The sequence below is a fragment of the Sminthopsis crassicaudata genome, chromosome 6 (genome assembly GCF_048593235.1).
Source record: "Sminthopsis crassicaudata isolate SCR6 chromosome 6, ASM4859323v1, whole genome shotgun sequence".
In the NCBI taxonomy this organism is placed as follows: Eukaryota; Metazoa; Chordata; class Mammalia; order Dasyuromorphia; family Dasyuridae; genus Sminthopsis; species Sminthopsis crassicaudata.
This window is the reverse complement of record NC_133622.1, coordinates 250,644,679-250,664,611: the sequence shown is the minus strand read 5'-3', so window position 1 is coordinate 250,664,611 and position 19,933 is coordinate 250,644,679. Positions and strand designations below refer to the sequence as shown.

The 19,933-nt window shown below is 35.9% G+C and overlaps 1 protein-coding gene and 1 long non-coding RNA gene across 2 annotated transcripts in view; both read left to right on the top strand.

The window, feature by feature from the left end:
• The first annotated feature begins 109 nt into the window (after window positions 1-109).
• LOC141545358 (uncharacterized) lies at window positions 110-5,865 on the top strand. The gene is made up of 3 exons (XR_012482989.1): window positions 110-303; window positions 2,918-3,026; window positions 5,803-5,865. It is a non-coding gene; the product is annotated as an uncharacterized LOC141545358 (long non-coding RNA).
• Window positions 5,866-5,965: 100 nt separating this feature from the next.
• The window catches only part of LOC141547599 (solute carrier family 22 member 6-B-like), a 28,832-nt gene continuing 14,864 nt past the window's right edge, over window positions 5,966-19,933 (top strand). Inside the window, exon 1 of the mRNA XM_074275984.1 lies at window positions 5,966-6,008. Coding sequence (XP_074132085.1) covers window positions 5,966-6,008 — 43 coding nt within the window. The remainder of the gene's footprint in view (window positions 6,009-19,933) is intronic.

The window sequence follows — 19,933 nt, the reverse complement described above, 5'->3', positions numbered from 1 at the left end:
TCTTTTTTTTAAGACAAAAGAAGCATTTCAGTGGACAGAAATGAAAAATGAAATTTCTACATCTTATAATAAATGCTTTTCCTCCTAGGGCTACAAGTGGATTCTTCTATTATGCAATAATGTTAGACACTCAGAAATTTGGGTTGAACATTTACTTGGTCCTAGTGATATTTGCACTTATAGATATTCCAGCAAAGTTTCTGACATACATTGGCATATCTTACCTGGGAAACCGCTTCACCTTCATCTTCTGTGCAGTTCTCACTGGATCCTTGTACATCATTTGCATGTTTGTGCCTCAAGGTGAGAAGCTCTTCAGTGAACAAAGGGAATTAATTATACAATATCTAAAATGAGTAAGTGATGGGATTGTTTTGGGTTCTGGGGTGACAAAGATGAAATGAAAGGCAAGGAAACTGTGCTCTACCAGAAGTGTGAATATGGAGGATGGCCAAACAAGTAGTGCTACGGGAGTGTAATAGATTACTACTGTGCTGAAAGAAATAATGAATATGAAGAAAACATGAAAACATTTACATGAGCTAATGCAGAGTAAAGTAAGGTAAACAAGGAAACAATATACACAAGGAGTAGAACAATGTAAGAAGAAATAACTACAATAATGAACCATGAAAGTTATGTAGTTACAAAGATGAAACTTCATCATGAAAAAGAGAAAAAAAATCCAATCCCTCTTGTTCTGGAATGGTGAGAGCCTGTGAATATGGAACACTGCATACACAATTCAGTGCACTTTGGAGAAGGGAAAATTTATGACCAAAGAAGATCTAGAGAACATGATGAAAGATAAAATGAACAACTTTGAGTACAACAAACTATAAAGGTTTTGTACAAACAAAACCAACAGAAATAAGATTAAAAGGGAAGTACAAAGCTGGGGGAAAACTTTACAGCCAGTATTTCTGATAAAGTTTTCATTTCTAAAATAGATAGATAAAGGACTGTGTCAAATTTATAAGAATGCAAGTCATTTCCCAAATGATAAATGGTCAAAGGATATAAACAGATAATTTTCAGATGATGGAATTAAAGCCATCTCTAGTCAAATGAAAAAATTCTCTAAATCACTATTGATTAAAGAAATGCAAATTAAAACAACTCTGAGATACCACCTCACATCTATCAAATTTGATAAGGTGAAAGGAAAAGATAACGATAAAAGTTAGAGGGAATGTGGAAAACCTGGGACACTAATGCATTGTTGGTGGCATTGTGAAATGATCCAACTATTCTGGAGCACAATCTGGAACTAAGTCCAAAGGGCTATAAAACTCTGCTTATCCTTCCACCCAGCATAATCATAAAGCAGGGGAAAGGACTCAAATGCACAAAAATGCACATAGCAGCTCTTTTTGTGGTAACAAAGAATTAGAAAATGAGTAGATGCTCATCAGTTGGGGAATGACTAAACAAGTTATGATATAGGAAGATAATGGAATATTATTGTTCTATAAAAATGTTGAGTAAGCTGATTTTAGAAAGACCTGGAAAGATTTATACTAATTGATGCTGAGGAGAACCAGGAATACACAATAACAGGAAGAATGTGCTCAAGTATGAAAGATTTGGTTCTTCTCAGTGGTTCAGTGATCCAAAACAAACATAATAGACTTTAGACAGAAAATGCCATTTGCATCCAGAAAAAGAGTAAAGGAGACTGAATGTAAATCAACACATGCTATGTTTACTTTTTAAAATCTCTCCCATGGTTTTCTTTTTTGCTCTGATGTTTTTTCTTTCCACATGATTCATAAAGCAATGCATGTTTTTTAAAATTAATTTCATAATTATAACTTTTTTTGACAGTACATATACATAGGTAATTTTTTTACAACATTATCCCTTGTACTCCCTTCTTTTCTGAATTTTTCTCCTCGTTCCCTCCATCCCCTCCCCTAGATGGCAGGCATTCCCATACATATTAAATATGTTATAGTATATATGTGCAGAACCGAATTTTGTTGTTGTTGTTGCAAAGGAAGAATTGGATTCGGAAGGTAAAAATAATCTGGGGAGAAAAACAAAAAATGCAAACAGTTTACACTCATTTCCCAGTGTTCCTTTTCTGGGTGTAGCTGATTCTGTCCATCATTGATCATTTGGAATTGGATTAGCTCTTCTCTATGTTGAAGATATCCACTTCCATCAGAATACATCCTCATACAGTATCGTTGTTGAAGTGTATAATTATCTCCTGGTTCTGCTCATTTCACTCAGCATCAGTTCATGTAAGGCTCTCCAAGCCTCTCTGTATTTATCCTACTGGTAATTTCTTACCGAGCAATAATATTCCATAACATTCATATACCATAATTTAGCCAACCATTCTCCAATTGTTGGGCATCTGTTCATTTTCCAGTTTCTAGCCGCTAAAAAAAGGGCTGCCACAAACATTTTGGCACATACAGGTCCCTTTCCCTTCTTTAGTATTTCCTTGGGATATAAGCCCAGTAGTAGTATGGCTGGATCAAAGGGTATGCACAGTTTGATAACTTTTTGGGCATAATTCCAGATTGCTCTCCAGAATGGTTGGATTCTTTCACAACTCCACCAACAATGTATCAGTGTCCTAGTTTTTCCACATCCCCTCCAATATTCATCATTATTTTTTCCTGTCATAGCAATGCATGTTAAAATATAAATAAAAAACATAATTCACTGCAGTTGACAATTTGAATATATTTGTTAAATTGATTTTTATCCTTTCAGTTCTTATGTTAAAAAATGATTCTCTGAGTAAAGCAGGGGGGGAATTGTTAATGAATAGCATGTAAATACCAACAATGTCATTAACGCAAGTGGATTTAATTTGCCACGATTCAATAATGACCCATATTATTCTGTGTGCTGAACTGATTCCTATAATTCTGTTAATTTCCTCATTGCTTGTCCTCAGATATGGCTGTCCTTAACTTGACAGTTAGTGTGATTGCAAAAGGAAACGTGGCAGGCATACTTTCATGTTTTTACCTCTATACAATGGAACTCTATCCAACTGAAATCAGGTGAGAATTAAAGCACATCAAATATCAATAATGGCTAAATGTTCCTATCACATTCAGGTATATATATTCAGTTCAAATCAGTTGATGACTTACTTCTTATATACCTACCAGACATTGTGGTGGGCCCTGGGAATAGAAAGGAAAAGCTATAATCATCCTGTCTTCAAGAAACTTTCATTCTACTGATTTTGTATGAAATGTGAATATTCAAAGGGATGGATCATGATGACATTAAATGATTCACAAAACATCTATTTTTGTTTTAATAGCTAACTGATCCAACTGGTTTATCTAATTTATCTAAAGAAAAACAAGAAAGTAGTTGACAGAAGCAAATATATATATATATATATTCCTACAAAATATCTGACACACACTCAACATAAAGCTTGTTCCTTTGATTTTCCCAGGTTTAATTTCCTCAGGAATATGTGAAGAGTCTGCAGTATGTGTCTATGTCATATTGTGTTAGAGGCACTGAACAGTCTGCTTATTTTGCATTGTTTGCATATTAACTTGTTAATCATTAGCTGCTTTTTGTCCAGGTGTTTCTTAGGTTAGCCATTGATATGATTTTTTTTTCCATTTATAAAGTGAATGTGTTGGAAGGACAAATGTAAAGTTCCTGGGATCCAAAGAAAAATATGTTTTAAATATGAAGATATGGAAGAAGAAAAGTATTGGGGTGGGGAAGGCATAGGAATGAAATAAAAAGTAAAATCTGACCTCCTTTCTCAGTGAGGTTAATACTTCCATGTCTTTCTTCCTAGATCTCAACAATAAAAAAAGAATTAAACTGGGTACTCATACACAGTTATTTTCTCAATGTGTCAGAGGGCTGTAGACAGCAAGGTACAGTGGAAAAAGCACTGGCAATGGAGTGTTCTCACTACAGAGGAGTTCACATCTCACCTGCTTCTGATGCAAACATTCATGACATTCACCCACTCATTTGTCTGAGGCTGAATTTTCTCCTTTGGAGACTGGACTGGTTGGTGTTTGGGCTTTTCCAACCTAGAGTTTGGACATGTTTTGTTAACAACAGTTTAATACCTTAATAACTATCAATAACTTCCTGTGTTACATGCCAGGATTTCCATAGGTTGCCCCAGAATACAATAAGTTCTCTAGTGAGAGGTGCCTAAAGGACTTACAGATTCTACACTAACCATTTAAGATCTGGCTGAATTTCAGGGAACAACATTTCGTATCCCATCATTGAGACAGAGGTCACAGTTTAAGAGCATTAATTTATAAAATGCTTTATTGCAATTTTTAAATTTTGCCTATAGTAATTTTATTTAAATTGTTTTCTTTATTCTTTCCTTTTTTATTTTTATTTTATAATTACAACTTTTTTTTGACAGTACATATGCATGAGTAATTTTTTCAACATTATCCTTGCACTCAGTTCTGTTCCGATTTTTCCCTTCCTTCCCTCCACCCTTTCCACTAGATGGCAGGCAATCTTAAACATGTTAAATATGTTATAGTATATCCAGATATAATTATGTGTGCAGAACTGAATTTCTTGTTGCACAGGAAGAATTGGATTCAGAAGGTAAAAATAACCTGGGAAGAAACAGAAAAATGCAAACAGTTTACACTCATTTCCCAGTGTTCCTGTAGCTGATTCTGTCCATCATTGATTAATTGAAACTGAATTAGATCTTCTCTTAGTTGAAGATATCCACTTCCATCAGAATATGTCCTCATACGGTATTGTTGTTAAAGTTGTTAATGATCTCCTGGTTCTTATTGCATATTTTTTAATCCCAGAAACTAAGTTCTTGGGCCCAGTGGGAAGGAAGGGAGCTTATGAGATGTCCAACATTTCTTGACAAATGAAAATCAAGGATTTCGGGCCTCATGACATCTATGAATAGGCCCACACAATCCTTCATGTTGTACTTCAGTGGTAGGAGAGTGTTTCAAGGTTTATAATATGGCCTCCATTGGGCTCCTCATCTGAAGACATTCTGGAGCAGTTTGCTTCTCCTTCCTCTTAATGAAAATATCATCTCTATTCAATTGCACATAAGATTTTTTTTTATTGTCCATACTGCATCAGTTACAAACAAAAGGAGCTTAAAGGGCACAGAGAAGTTCAGACTCTTCACATATTCCTGAGGAAATTATACCTGTAAAAATCAAAGAACTAACTTTATGTTGTGTGTGTGTCAGATATTTTGTAGGAATATATACTTATGCATATATAAATATATATATATATCTACACATGAATCTGCAGGAGCAGACTCTCTGGAGTGTTGTTCAGGATACTTTGAACCCAAAAATTCTGGAGGAACAAGATTAAAACCTTAGAAGGGATCCAATGAATCCCAGAGATTCATCAGAGTCAAAACACCTAAGAAGACAGCAGGTGCTTCAAAGTTCCTCTGGCTCTTGGTTGAAGAAGATGAAGTCCATTCTTTTTGAGGTTTCCCAGTGATTCAGAATAAATTAATGCTAAGGCTAGAACAAGCAGCTTTGGACTCTGGACTGAGCAGTATGCTCTCCCTCCCTCTCACCTGCACAAGCACACTTAACACTTATTAAAATTCCACCCTACTATGGGAAAGGTACTGAAGTAGGTTTGTGAGAGAGAGAGAGAGAGAGAGAGAGAGAGAGAGAGAGAGAGAGAGATGAGAGAGAGAGACCTGAGAGAGAGGCAGAGAGAGAGAGAGAGGAGGGAGGAGGGAGGAAACAAAGCAGTCCCTGCCCTTCAGTCACTTACATTCTAACTTTTTGTTCTGATTTTGTGTTCATTTTACAGGCAGATGGCATTATGTCTTGGTCTTTCTGGCTTTACGCTTTAGGCTCACTGCTGGCTCCATTTTGCTCATTTATCATAAGCCACCATAATTTTGTAAAGCATTTGGTATTTGCAGCATTATATTTCCTATCTGCCATTGCTGTCTCCTTTCTAATTGAGACCCATGGGCTCCCACTGCTGGACACCATCCAAGCGACGGAAAGCAGGTCAGTTTCTGACACTTCTCCATGAAAGGATAACTTTAAATTACAAGAGGGAATGCATTTTGGAAGTTCTTTTTCCCTCGGGACTCAGAATATGTGCCAATGCCCACAGGAATACTTGGGGTAGTTTCAGAGTTATCACCACAAACCTAACTTCCATAAGCCTTTCTTTAAATTCTTCTTATCCAGTCTTAAAATGAATTACATGATATAATTTGCATTGTGATAAACTGACAATTAGTGGGAACCAAAATGTTTGGAGATATATGGGTGAGTATTTTTTAAATGTATAGTATCTATAGAGTTAATCCTGTAGTGTCAGTTCAATTACCTCATGAAAACCTCTTTATTTCAATTTAATTTAATAAATTCCTATTGAATACCTATGATTTGAAATGCAGGGAAGCTAGAGAGCAAAGTGGATATGATACAAAGCCTGAAATTAGACAGACTCAGCTTCTTGAATTAAAATCTGTCTTCAGATAGTTACTAGCTGTGCGACCCTGACCAAGTCATCTAACCTTGTTTACTTCAGTTTTTTCATTTATAAAATGAGAATTAGTGAAGGAAATGGCAAAGGCGTGAAAGTCACAGAAGACTTCATGGAGGAAACATGGTTTGTTTGTCTTTCACATAGAAGAGAAAATCAGTTTGCTTATGCTAATGTAAGAAGAATCTGTTTTCCAAATTGGCTGTCCCTGCCTCTGGGCTGTTCTGATATATTGGACAAAGAGGAATCAAATTAATGCTCGTTCCCCAGTGACTCTTCAAGACCTGTAAGCATTGTAGTCAAGCTCTCCCACTTGGAAATTAATACCATCCTACCACCAAGCAATGGTTATGCCCTATGTTGCTGCTATGTCCAGTGTTCCCAATCTCCATTCAAGTGGTCTCCTTGAGTTCTCTACTCTCTGAATGAATTGCCTACATCACTTACAGTCTCCAAATTCACCTCCATGCCTTCCTTCCTTTTTGGGGCCTTCAGTAATGACAATCAGAACCCTCTGAACACTCTATTTGTCAATTTCTTCAATTCCCATGATTTCTGCCCCTGCTCAAGCTCAGCTCCCTCCAGTGGTGGCCGCATCTCAGACCTCAACATCACAAAAATTGTTTCACCCTCATGTTGTACTTCAGTGGTAGGACAGTGTTCACGGTTTATAACATGACCTCCACTGAGCTCCTCGTGTGAGGACATTCCTGAGCAGGATCTTGACTTCTGAAATCCAGGGTCACCCCACCACTGCTCTTCTCCCTCTCCTGTTTTCTGTGTCCTCTGGAGCTGGTTTTCCTGCTTACCAGGAATTGCAGCTCACTAAAAATTCTTTTCTTTCCCAATCCCCCATGCCAATTCTTGCTTCATGTTCGATCCTTAACAACTTTGATTTTACAATCAGTGAAATTTGTATTCTTTTCCCTATCCCAAATAGCCTCTTCTTTACAGTCTACCCTCCATCACTTTCCTTTCTGTTATTCTACTATTTATACCTCCTAAATCCTTTCCTTAGACTCTCACGAATCTCCTCTACAACCTACCAAAAAGTGGTCATGCTGATTTCTTCTTCAGAGCCCTAATTAGGAGCAATCCCCAGCTCCCCATTTGGTTCAACATCTGGGGCTAGAATGCTTTTCTAGGATTTTATTCTTTGCAGCTTTCACCCCTTGCTCTATGTCCATCCTATGGAACTCAGTAGAACAATTGTAATCCCTCTTCTATGTGATAGTCTTTCTGATATTTGTAGGCACCTGTCCTATTACCTCTAGTGAGCAGCAGCCAGTGATGGAGTGGATGGAGCACTGGGCCTGGAGACAAGACCCCCTGAGTGCCCATCTGGCCTCTGACACTGACAAATGGGGGGAACATTGGACAAGACACTTCATCTCCTTGAAGATTTCATCATCTTTCTAGAAGGGCTGGTGCCCAATGTCCTGAGGTTCTAAATCTAGGGTTCTGTGCCCTTTCAGTCACCATCGTCTTGATGCTTATCAATGTCCCTCCTAAAATGTCATGCCTGGAACCGAACAAAGTGCTCCAGAAGGGAATTGTTCAAGATGGAGAAGAACCAGTGGGATTTTCACCCCCACAATGAGGTGGACATCTCTTTAGTTCCTTGGTGGATGTGGGAGGAGTGTGTGTGTGTGCTCCCTCTGATCTGTTCTGTCATTGTCACATTCCCAGAGAAGGATTACTGCTGTTCAGTTATATTCAGATTCTTTCTAAGCTCTATGGGTACAGTTGTGGTGGAGGAATATACTCTTCCTTAGATGTCTTTAGTTCTTGAGATTCTACCAATGCACACTTGTTTATATAATCACATATATATTTATGACTCACAGAGAGGGACGAGCCATTTACTTCACAATAAGCCAAAACATAGATAAGAATACCACAGTCACTCTCTTTTGAAAACAAATACAAGAATTATAAAAAACAAATCAATGTGCACACATGATCCCAGGTAATTTTCTCTAACCCTGCACATATTTGCATACATTTAGCAACTACTGCCTAAGATATGGGTTAGAGAGGAAAATCTTTGTTCTACCATGATCCACAGCTCTATAACTGTAATATACTTTCACATCCTCTTCTCGTTGTGAGAACTGTGCAAAGAATTTCCTGTATGGATGTCACCTCTGTATACAACAGATGCTTTCTCTGCAATGTTCAAGTGCTCCAGGTTGTGTTTAACTGACACTTTTTCACCTCCAGTGGTTCAGCCATTGTTACTTAACTGCTCTGTCATGCCCCTGATTCTTAGATGTGATACTGTTACTCTGCTTGCTGGTACATATTCTTCATTAGCAACTGTATAACTATCACTTTTAGTTTCAAATTTAGAGTATACGTTTCTGAAATCTCTCCTTTTCTACCTTCTTCCTTTTCTCTTGAGAGTTCAGACACTGGACACTATCTAGAAATGCTACGTTCTTTAATAAAAATTAGTGATCAAATTCTTATCTTCTGTTATGAAAAGCTAAGTTTATTTTTCCATTACCTCAGAATACTTCTAGTATCTATATCGTTCCAGTACATAGTCTGTGTGCCATCTCAGAAATACTGTCAGACCCAGCAGTGTTACTACTGGGCTTATATCCCAAGGAGATCTTAAAGAAGGGAAAGGGACCCACATGTGCAAGAATGTTTGTGGCAGCCTTCTTTGTGGTGGTCAGAAACTGGAAACTACATGGATGCCCATCCATTGGAGAATGGCTGAATAAATTGTGGTATATGAATATTATGGAATATTATTGTTCTATAAGAAATGACCAACGGGATGATTTCAGAAAGGCCTGGAGAGACTGACAGGAACTGATGCTGAGTGAAATGAACAGGACCAGGAGATCATTATACACTTCAACAAGAATACTATACGATGATCAATTCTGACGGACGTGGCTCTCTTCAACAATAAGATGAACCAAATCAGTTCCAATAGAGCAGTAATGAACTGAAGCAGCTACACCCAGTGAAAGAACTCTGGGAGATGATTATGAACCACTACATAGAATTCCCAATCCCTCTAATTTTGTCCGCCTGCATTTTGGATTTCCTTCATGGGCTAATTGTGCAGTATTTCAAGGTCTGATTCTTTTTGTACAGCAAAACAACTGTTTGGACATGTATACATATATTGTATTTAATTTATACTTTAACATATTTAACATGTATTGGTCAACCTGCCATCTGGGGGGGGGAGAGGGAGGAGAAAATTGGAACAGAAGGTTTGGCAATTGTCAATGTTATAAAATTACTCATGCATATATCTGGTAAATAAAAACTATTAAAATATATATATAAAAAAGTAATACTGTCAGAAATACTTAGGATGCTACTGCCTTAGAATTCTCCATGTCTCTTTCAGAACCCACTCTTAGATAAGTGAACCATCAAAGCAGACTTAAATTGCTGACAAACTGCTCCATATTAAAAGCAATACCTTGCACGATGTGTACGCAAACTTCTCTGTGGACATTTTACTCCCACATCCTCCCAATATCACCCTGAAGAAAAAGTCATCTTCTTGGAGGATGTCTAGAAATTTTTATTTTTGTGTTCACGGTAACTTGCACATGCTTGGTACTTTTAGATAAACTGATCATGTTGAATTCCTCCCATTTATTTAAAGACTTACCATCTTCAATCTAGATTTCTTTGCAGATGAAAACCTTCCTTCCCAAGATTCTTGGGTCCTTTTCTCCAGTTGGGACAAGCTTTGCTTTTGATGTCTGAGAGCTTAGTTGCATTTTCTGTGTGTTTTTCCTTGACCAGGATAAAGAGGCTTCAGTCTCCCAAAGGAAATGCCAGTCAAGATGTACAAGAGAGACCAGGCTTGCTTATCCCGGAAATGCCAGAAGCTGAGAGCCCAGTGTGATGCTCTTTTAAAGACCCTTATCCATACTTCTGAAGGATTGCAATCTGTGGACCCAGTTTTGTTATATTTGCATGTTGAGAAATAAATTCTCTCTTTCCTGGATTGAGAGTGGATTGTTTGGATGCTGAATAGATGGAACAAGGTGATGTAAAAATTTTCCTGCAATTCAATACCTATAATAAAGTCTTAAGTATTCAATATCTCACTTCAAATAAGAACAATGAACAAATGAAGAGGAAGAGAATGCTTTGTGGTGAAGCTCTGATGATGCTGGGGAGGTTTTTTGCTATTTATTTAAATGCCCAGACATCTTGCTATAAAGAGTCCTCTGCCTAGAAAATTCCACAGAGATAACTCTAAGACTCATGTCACGTACTGAGGCAACTGATATTTTCCTAGTGATTGTATTGGCCTGCTCTGATAAGCCAGTCCTGTTGTTCAGTAGGTGAAAATAGAAAGCAAATAAGTAGCATCCTGGATAAATAGAACAACTATGGGGGCTCCAGAAAATTCTAAGAGCAATGGTGGTGATCCAGAGACTCCCAGGGTCATTTCTTATGGGCCTGCCACATCCCAGGTACTGTCCTTCACACTGCAGATAGAGACACCCTGAAAACAATCCCTGTCGTCAAGGAACTCACATTTTCACAATAATATGTCCCCAGATATAGGAGGTTTCAATGAATGGGAGGGGCCAGTAGTAATGTAGGATCAAGCAATGAGTTCTGGTGGTGCTTGAGCTCATCCATGAATCGAGGAACGAATTCCAAGGGGCAGAAGGGAAGATGGTATAGAAAAGTATACATGCAACAACAGGGAGGTAGAAAACAGGATTACTATTGGGAAAGGCTAGTGAGGCACTTTATATAAAATAGAAAATGTCTATATTAGTGGAGGGGGCAGATCATGGAGATCAGGAAGGATTTCTGTGACCTAAATCATTTTCTCAGCTCTGAGCCTTGGTCTTTATGGCCTAATTTTTTCTCTGTCCAACTCCTGAAATCCTAGTTAACAGGGCATGCCACATAACATGGTTGTGTATGCGCCTAACCTTGACCTCTTTTCATGGACTAAACAGGTTCTTGCATTTTGCTAAAAGCCCAGAGGCTTCTGGTCGCCACACAGAGGGAAGGGGATGTGTTAAAAACGTGTGGCTATAAAGGGAGAGATTCCTCCTCAGTGAAACAAGGGACCCAGGAGAAAAACTCCTTTCTTTAAGATGAATTGTTTCCATGACACAGGTGACCCTTAATCTTCCTCAGATTTCATGGGCAGGATGCCCCTTGCCCCAACCTCTAACTGACTCTGGCCTTTCATGGCTCAAGTGCAGTCTACCGAACAGTAATTTTATATAAAAAATGATCGATGAGTCTTTTGTGAATAGCAGCTGTTGTTGGTCCAGAGCCTCTCCTACCATGGTGCAGAACCTCCTTCCTCTGAGTCCCAGTATTGTTCTGAGTGTTGAGCTCAGAGTGAGAAAAACTTGAGTTCAACTCTGGCACCAGATTCCCACTACCTGTGTGATCTTGGGGAAGCCACTGAACCTCTATTTGTCTTAGTTTCCCAATATATAAAATATGGACAATAAGAGCACCTCTCTTTGCAGATTATTGAAGGATCAAAAGTAATCTCAGAAAAGATTACAGTGCCTGCCACACGTTAAGTTGGATTTAAGTGACATCTTATTTTGTTTCTAATCAGCACCCAGAATCTTCCAATCTCTCCAACTCAGAAGGGCTAACTCATCCATCTCAGTAAAAATTATTGCTTCTTCCCCACGTGAACCATTTGGTTACTGAGAGGGACAAAAAAGAGGATAAAGTCACCTTGTGAAATCACAGTATCAATAAAATGGTTTGGTTTTTTTTTTAATTCAGTAAAATGACAGGTATGGAGTAGATGGGCATGAAGGCCCTTTCTAGATTTAAAATTAAACAAAAGCCTTTAGATTCCTAACTGACAATAGGGTAGTCTCCATGAATTATACATCAAAAAGCAAAAATAAATGACCAGGCACAAGGGGGCACTGATTGGAGAAGCAGCTCAGTGGGAAGGAGCAAGCACATGTTTTGAAAAATAAAAAGCTTTAATAAGGAAAAAAACATGTGCAAGGATAATTTTTCAGCACTGATCCTTGCAAAACCTTCTGTTCCAATATCTCCTCTTCTCTCCCTTGATGGCAAGTAATCCTATATATGTTAAACATGGTAAAAATATAAGTAAATGAAATATAGGCATACATATTCATACAATTATCTTGATACACAAGAAAAATCTGATCAAAAAAGGAAGAAAAATGAGAAAGAAAATAAAATTTTTGAAGAAATCAGAATTGATCATTGAATAATCTTGTTGCTGTGTACAATGATCTCCTAGTTCTACTCATTTCACTTAGCATTATTTCCTATAAATCTCTCCAGGCCTCTCTGAAATTATCCTGCTGACTATTTCTTATAGAACAATAATATTCCATAATATTCATATACCCTAACATATACCCATAACCCTCAGCCATTTTCCAGCTGATGGGCATCTGCTTAGTTTCCAATTTCTTGCCACTACAAAAAGGAAATACATAACTTTTCTAAAATTCTATTTACCTCCTTAACTTTCTTATTTATTTTGTGATTTAATTTAACTATTTGTCAGAGAGCAAAGTTGAGATCTTCCACTAGTCTAGTTTTGCTCTCTATGTCTTCTTGCAGATATCTTAACTTCTCCTGTAGGGATTTGGATGCTATACCACTTGTTGCTTATATGTTTAGTATTGACAATGCTTCATTTTCTATTGTACCCTTTAACAATTTATAGTTTCTTCTTTATCCTTTTAATTAGATCTATTTTTGCTTTTGCTTGATCTAAGATCAGGATTGCTACCCCTGCTTTTTTATTTCATCTAAAGCATAATAGATTTTGCTCCAGCCTTTTACTTTTACTCTGTGTGTATCATTCTGCTTTAAAAGTATTTCTTATAAACAAAATCTTGTAGGATTCTGGCTTTTAATCTAGTCTGCTATCTGTTTCCATTTAAGGGAGAGTTCATCCCATTCATATTCACAGTCAAATTAGCTAATTCTGTATTTCCTGTCATCTTATTTACTCCAAGTTATCATTTTCTCTTCCCTTTCCTCCTTTCTGTCCTCCCCAATATTTTGCTCGGACTACTACTTCCTTCAAACATCCCTTCCTTTACAGCCTCCCTTTTTCTTATACCTTTCCCCTGCTACTTCTGTTTTCCTTCTATCATTCCTTTCCTTTCCCCTCTCCCTTCCCACTTCCCTCTAAGTTGAGACAAGTTTCTCTATGAAACCAAATATGTTTGATATTCTCTCTTTGAGCCAAATCTGATAAGAGTAAGATTCACATTGTTCATCCCTCTCCTTTCTTTTTCTCAATTATAATAAGTCTTCTTTGCCTCTTCATGAGGTGTAATTGCTTCATTTTACCTCTTATTTCCCTCTTTTTCTGGTACAATATCCTTTGTACCTCTCTAGTACATAAAGTACATATTTCATATTGTCACAACATAATAAAATTATGCCTGCATTTTCTAAATATGCCCATAACAGAGATATGGTTCTCAAGAGTTTTTTCTCTTTTACCTTTTTATATTTCTCTTGAGTTTTGTGTTTGGAGATCATTTTTTTTTTTTTTTTTTTGTTCAGCTCTGGTCTTTTCATCAGAAATAAATGAAATTCACCTGTATAATTGAATGTCCATTTTTTCCCCCTGATAGATAATGCTTAATTTATCTAGATGATCAATTCTTGGTTGCAATCTAAGTTCCTTTGCCTTTTGGAATATCAGATTCCAGGCCCTTTGATTCTTTAAGGTGAAAGCTGCTAAATCTTGGTAATCCTGATTGTGGCTTCTCAATATTTGAATTGCTTCTTTCTGGCTGCTTGCAATATTTTTTCCTTGATCCAATAATCCTGAAATTTAGCTATGATATTCCCTAGAATTTTCATTTTGGGGTCTCTTTTAGGAAGTGATCAGCAAATTCTTTTTTTTTTTTTAAGGTTTTACAGACCTTTTTCTTTTTCTTTTTTTTTCAATAAGTATTACTTTATTTTCCCCAAATTTTTTTATAATTATAACTTTTTTTTGACAGTACATTGCATGGGTAATTTTTTACAACATTATCCCTTGCACTCACATCTGTTCTGATTTTTCCCTTCCTTCCCTCCACCCCTTCCCCTAGATGGCAGGCAGTCTTATACATGTGAGATATGTTGTAGTATATCCTAGATACAATATATGTATGCAGAACCGAATTTCTTGTTGCACAGGAAGAATTGCATTGAGAAGGTAAAAATAACCTGGGAAGAAAAACAAAAATGCAAACAGTTTACACTCATTTTCCAGTGTTCCCTCTCTGGGTGTAGCTGCTTCTGTCCATCATTGATCAATTGGAACCGAATTAGATCTTCTCTTTGTCAAAGATATCCACTTCCATCAGAATACGTCCTCATACAGTATTGTTATTAAAGTGTATAATGATCTCCTGGTTCTGCTCATTTCACTCAGCATCAGTTCATGTAAGTCTCTCCAAACCTCTCTATATTCATCCTGCTGGTCATTTCTTACATTCCATAACATTCATGTACCACAATTTACCCAACCATTCTCTAATTGATGAGCTTCCATTCATTTTCCAGTTTCTAGCCACTACAAAAAGGGCTGTCACAAACATTTTGACACATACAGGTCCCTTTCCTTTCTTTAGTATTTCTTTGGGATATAAGCCCAGTAGTAGCACTGCTGGATCAAAGGGTATGCACAGTTTGGTAACTTTTAGGGCATAATTCCAGATTGCTCTCCAGAATAGTTGGATTCGTTCACAACTCCACAAATGCATCAGTGTCCCAGTTTTCCCACATCCCCTCCAACATTCATCATTATTTTTTCCTGTCACCTTAGCCAATTTGACAGGTGTGTAGTGGTATTTCAGAGTTGTCTTAATTTGCATGTCTCTGAACAATAGTGATTTGGGACACTCTTTCATATGAGTGGAAATAGTTTCAATTTCATCATCTGAAAATTGTCTGTTTATATCCTTTGACCATTTATCAATTGGAGAATGGCTTGATTTCTTATAGAGTCAGTTCTCTATATATTTTGGAAATGAGGCCTTTATCAGAACCTTTAACTGTAAAAATGTTTTCCCAGTTTGTTACTTCCCTTCTAATCTTGTTTGCATTAGTTTTGTTTGTACAGAAGCTTTTTAATTTGATGTAATCAAAATTTTCTATTTTGTGATCAATAATGATCTCTAGTTCTCCTTTGGTCATGAATTCCTTCCTCCTCCACAAGTCTGAGAGGTAAACTATCCTATGTTTCTCTAATTTATTTATGATCTCATTCTTTATGCCTGTCATGGACCCATTTTGATCTTGTCTTGGTATGTGGTATTAAGTGTGGGTCCATTCAGCAAATTCTTTCAATGGTTATTTTACCTTCTGGTTCTAGGACATCAGGGCAATTTTTCTTCATGATTTCCTATAAGATGTCTAGGGTCTTTTTTTCATCATGGTTTTCAGGAAGTACAATAATCTTTAGATTTTCTCTCCTAGATCTATTTTTCTGCGTCAGGTGTTTTTTAAAATGAAGTATTTTACATTTTCTTCTAGTTTTATATTTTTTTGGTTTTGTTTGACTGATTCTTGATGTCTCATTGAGTCATTCATTTCCATTTGTTCAATTCTAATTTTTAGTGAATGATTCCCCTCAGTTACCTTTTTAGCTCCTTTTATATTTGGTCAATTGAATTTTTAAATGAGTTTTTTTTATTTATTGGATTTTTTTCCCATTTCACAAATTCTATTTTTCAATGAATTGGTTTCTTTTTTCATATCTATTTTGTAAGGAGTGATATGCTTTTTTCATTTCATCAGATCTATTTTGTAAGATATTATTTGCCTTTTCCATTATAATCAGATCTATTTTGTAGAGAGTTATGTGATTTTCCCTTTTCATTTTATCTATTTTTAAAGGGGTTTTTTTCCCTTTAATTTGTGTTTTTCCTTTTCCATACCCTCTTGTAAAGATCTCATTTCTTTTCCCCATTTTTCTTTTAATTCTCTTTTAAAATCCTTGCTCATTTCACTCAGCATCAGTTCATGTAAGTGTTTCCAAGACTCTTTGTATTCCTTCTGCTGGTCATTTCTTACAGAACAATAATATTCCATAACATTCGTATACCATAATTTACTCAACCATTTTCCAATTGATGGGCATCCATTCATTTTCCAGTTTCTAGCCACTACACAAAGGGCTGAAAGGGCCATCTTATTAAGTAACACAAGAGGGAAAATGGAGATAGTGGCAAAATGAGTTGAGGAGGAAATAAGGGGAAGCACTTGATATATGGTTTCATTTTTTCAGTGAAATATGAGGGAACTGTCTCATTTTGAGGTATTTGGAGCATTCTTTCATGCACTTATGAATACTTGGGGGAATTTTTCCCTCCTTTTAGAACTGCTGGTGCACATCATTTGTTACCTTATCTATTAAGAAAGGGCTGTTATTTACACAAATACTTAGTTGCAAGGGTGGGTGAAAGGAAAGCCATAGAGTATTAAGATTTTACTTTTTGATCAAGTTGAATTAATTCCAGAAATGTTGGGATAGCTTAAATTAAAGATTATTATTAATATAATTAGTTATTTAAAAAATAAAATAACAAAAATCACACAATAATGTGAATAGATTCAGAAAAAGCATTTGACAAAATAAAACACTTATGTGAAAATATAGGCATAAGTTGACTTTTCCTTAAAATGATAAGAAGCATTTATTCCAAACCATTACCAAGAATTATTTGTAATGGGGATCAATTAGAAACATTACCAGGAAGATCAGGTGTAAAATAAGGGTGCCCACTGGTACAAATATTATTCAGTATTCTATTGGAAAGCCTAGTAATGGCAATAAAAGAAGAAAAAGAAATATGTATCCTCTTTCAAGCTACCGAAACAATAACTATTCTTAAGAGTACAGAAAGCATTTTCCCATGTAAGAAGAAAGCAGTTTGACTTTACTGAGTTCTTTATAATTAGTCTTTAATGTTTATTTTCTGTTTCTCCTAGATCTTATATGTCTACTTGTCCATTGAGTTCTGGACTTTTTGTCAAAAAATATTTGAAAGTATTTCAATTCATTGAATATTTATTTTTTTTCTTTCTTTTAGGATTATAACCCACTTTGCTGGGCAAGTAATTTTCAGTTGCAAAATTAGCTTCTTTGCTCTCCAAAATATATTGTTCCAAGAAATTTTTTGCTTTTTTCTGTATTTATTTTCTACACATATTGCTTTATGAATAATGCAGAAAAAGAAAAATCAAAGCTAAAGGGAAAAACATGAGAGAGAAAAAAAAACAGAAAAAGAAGAGAAAATATCATGTGTTGATTTACATTCAGCCTCCTTAGTTCTTTTTCTGGATGCAGCTGGCATTTTCTGTCCAAAGTCTATTGGAATTGCTTTGAATCACTGAACTACTAAGAAGAACCAAACCTTTTGTAGATGATCATCACATTCTTGCTATTATGATGTACAATGTATTCCTGGTTCTGCTTGTTTCACTCAGCATCAGTTCGTGCAAATCTTTCCAGGTATTTGTAAAATCAGCTTGTTCGTCATTTTTATATAAAAATAAACAAGTAATTACTTTCATATACCACAACTTGTTCAACTATTCCCCAATTGATGGGCATCCACTCATTTCCCAAATCTTTCCTACCTCAAAAAAAGAGCTGCTATAGACATTTTTGCACATGAGGGTCCTTTACCCTAATTTATAATTTCTTTGGGATACAGACCCAGTAATTGCACTGCTGGGTGAAATGGTTATTTTTATTTTTGCTTGTAGCATTTTCTCTTTAATCTGAGAGTTTTGAAACTTGGCTATGATGTTTCTGTGAGTTTTCATCTTGGGATCTCTTTCAGGCAGCAGTCTAGGGATATTTTTATTTTTATTTTATTTTTTCAGAACTTCAGAGCAACTTTCCTCTTGATCTGGAGATGGATTAAGCCTACAAATTATTTGGAGACATATCAGGATACTGGTCTACAACTCCAATATTTTTCGTGTTCATGGCCTATGCACCCCAATATTAGTACCTATCTTCCTGTAAGCCATCCAACACTGACTATTATCTTGACCAATTTGCAGGATCTGAGGGGAAACCTCAGAGATGTTTTGATTTGTATGTCTCTCCTTTTGAAATATTTGGAGCATTCTTTCATGCCCTTGTGAATACTTTGGGGAATTTTCTCTTCCTTTTAGAACTGTTGGTTTACATCCTTTTTTTTACCTTATCTATTAAGAAAAGACTGTTAATTATATACAGACACACATACATATATATTAACACATTCACCTATCCATATATACAAACATACACTCAACATATATGTTTACTTATTGCTTATATATTTTGGACACCAAAGGATGTTATAAAAAGATTTTGGACCAACTTAATGCAGAGATTCTGCCCCCTCCATTTCTTATCCTAGATGCATTATTTATATCTGTAATATGAAGTGATAGTGAGTGAAACAAACAGAACCAGTAATACATTGTTCATACCAACAGCAAGATTGCATGATAATCACCTGTGACAGACTTGATTCTTCTCAGATGTTCAGTGATTCAAGGCAATCCCAATAAAATTTGAATAGAAAATGCCATCCACATCCAGTGAGCGATCTATGGAAATTGAATGTACATCAACATATGCTATTTTCATTTTTTTACCCCTTTTTCTTCTGCTTTTCTTTCCTCTCTTGGCTTTTCCTTTTTGTTTTGATTTTTTGTTTCCCAACAAGATTTATAAGAACATATGTAAAAATATGGTTATACATGTTTAACAAAAAAGTTGTTTTTTACATGTAATGGGGAAAAATTTTTAATTAAATAAATTATAAAAAAGGAAAATTGAAATTTGTATCTGTGATACTTATGTTCAGTTTGAAGTAGTCAAATTATTGATTTTATCTTTTGTAATTGCTTCTATTGTTTGGTTAAGAATAGTATCTTCTATTTATAGCTGGGAGACATATTTGGACTACTTTTCTTTCAATTTGTTAATAATATAAACTTTAATATTTTGATGGATTTTTAAATAATACCTTTTTATTTTGAAAACACATGCAAAGATGGTTTTCAACATTTATCCTTGCAAAACTTTGTGTTTCAAAATTTTCTCCCTCCTTTCCCTTCACCTTCTTCCTTTAGACAGCAAATAATCCAATATAGATTAAACATGTGTAATTCTTGTAAATATATTTGCATATTTATCATGCTGCCCAAGAAAAGTCAGATCAAAAGAGAAAAAAAATAAGAAAGAAAAAAAAGCAAGCAGACAACAACAAAAAGGTGAAAATACTGTTTTGATCCACATTCACTCCCTATAGTCCTCTCTCTGGATACAGATGGCTCTCTACATTATAAGTATATTGGGATTGATCTGAATCACTTCACTATTGAGAAGAGCCAAATCCCCCAATATTCTGACTCTCTCTCCCTGCCTCCTTTCCTCCCAGCCTCCTTT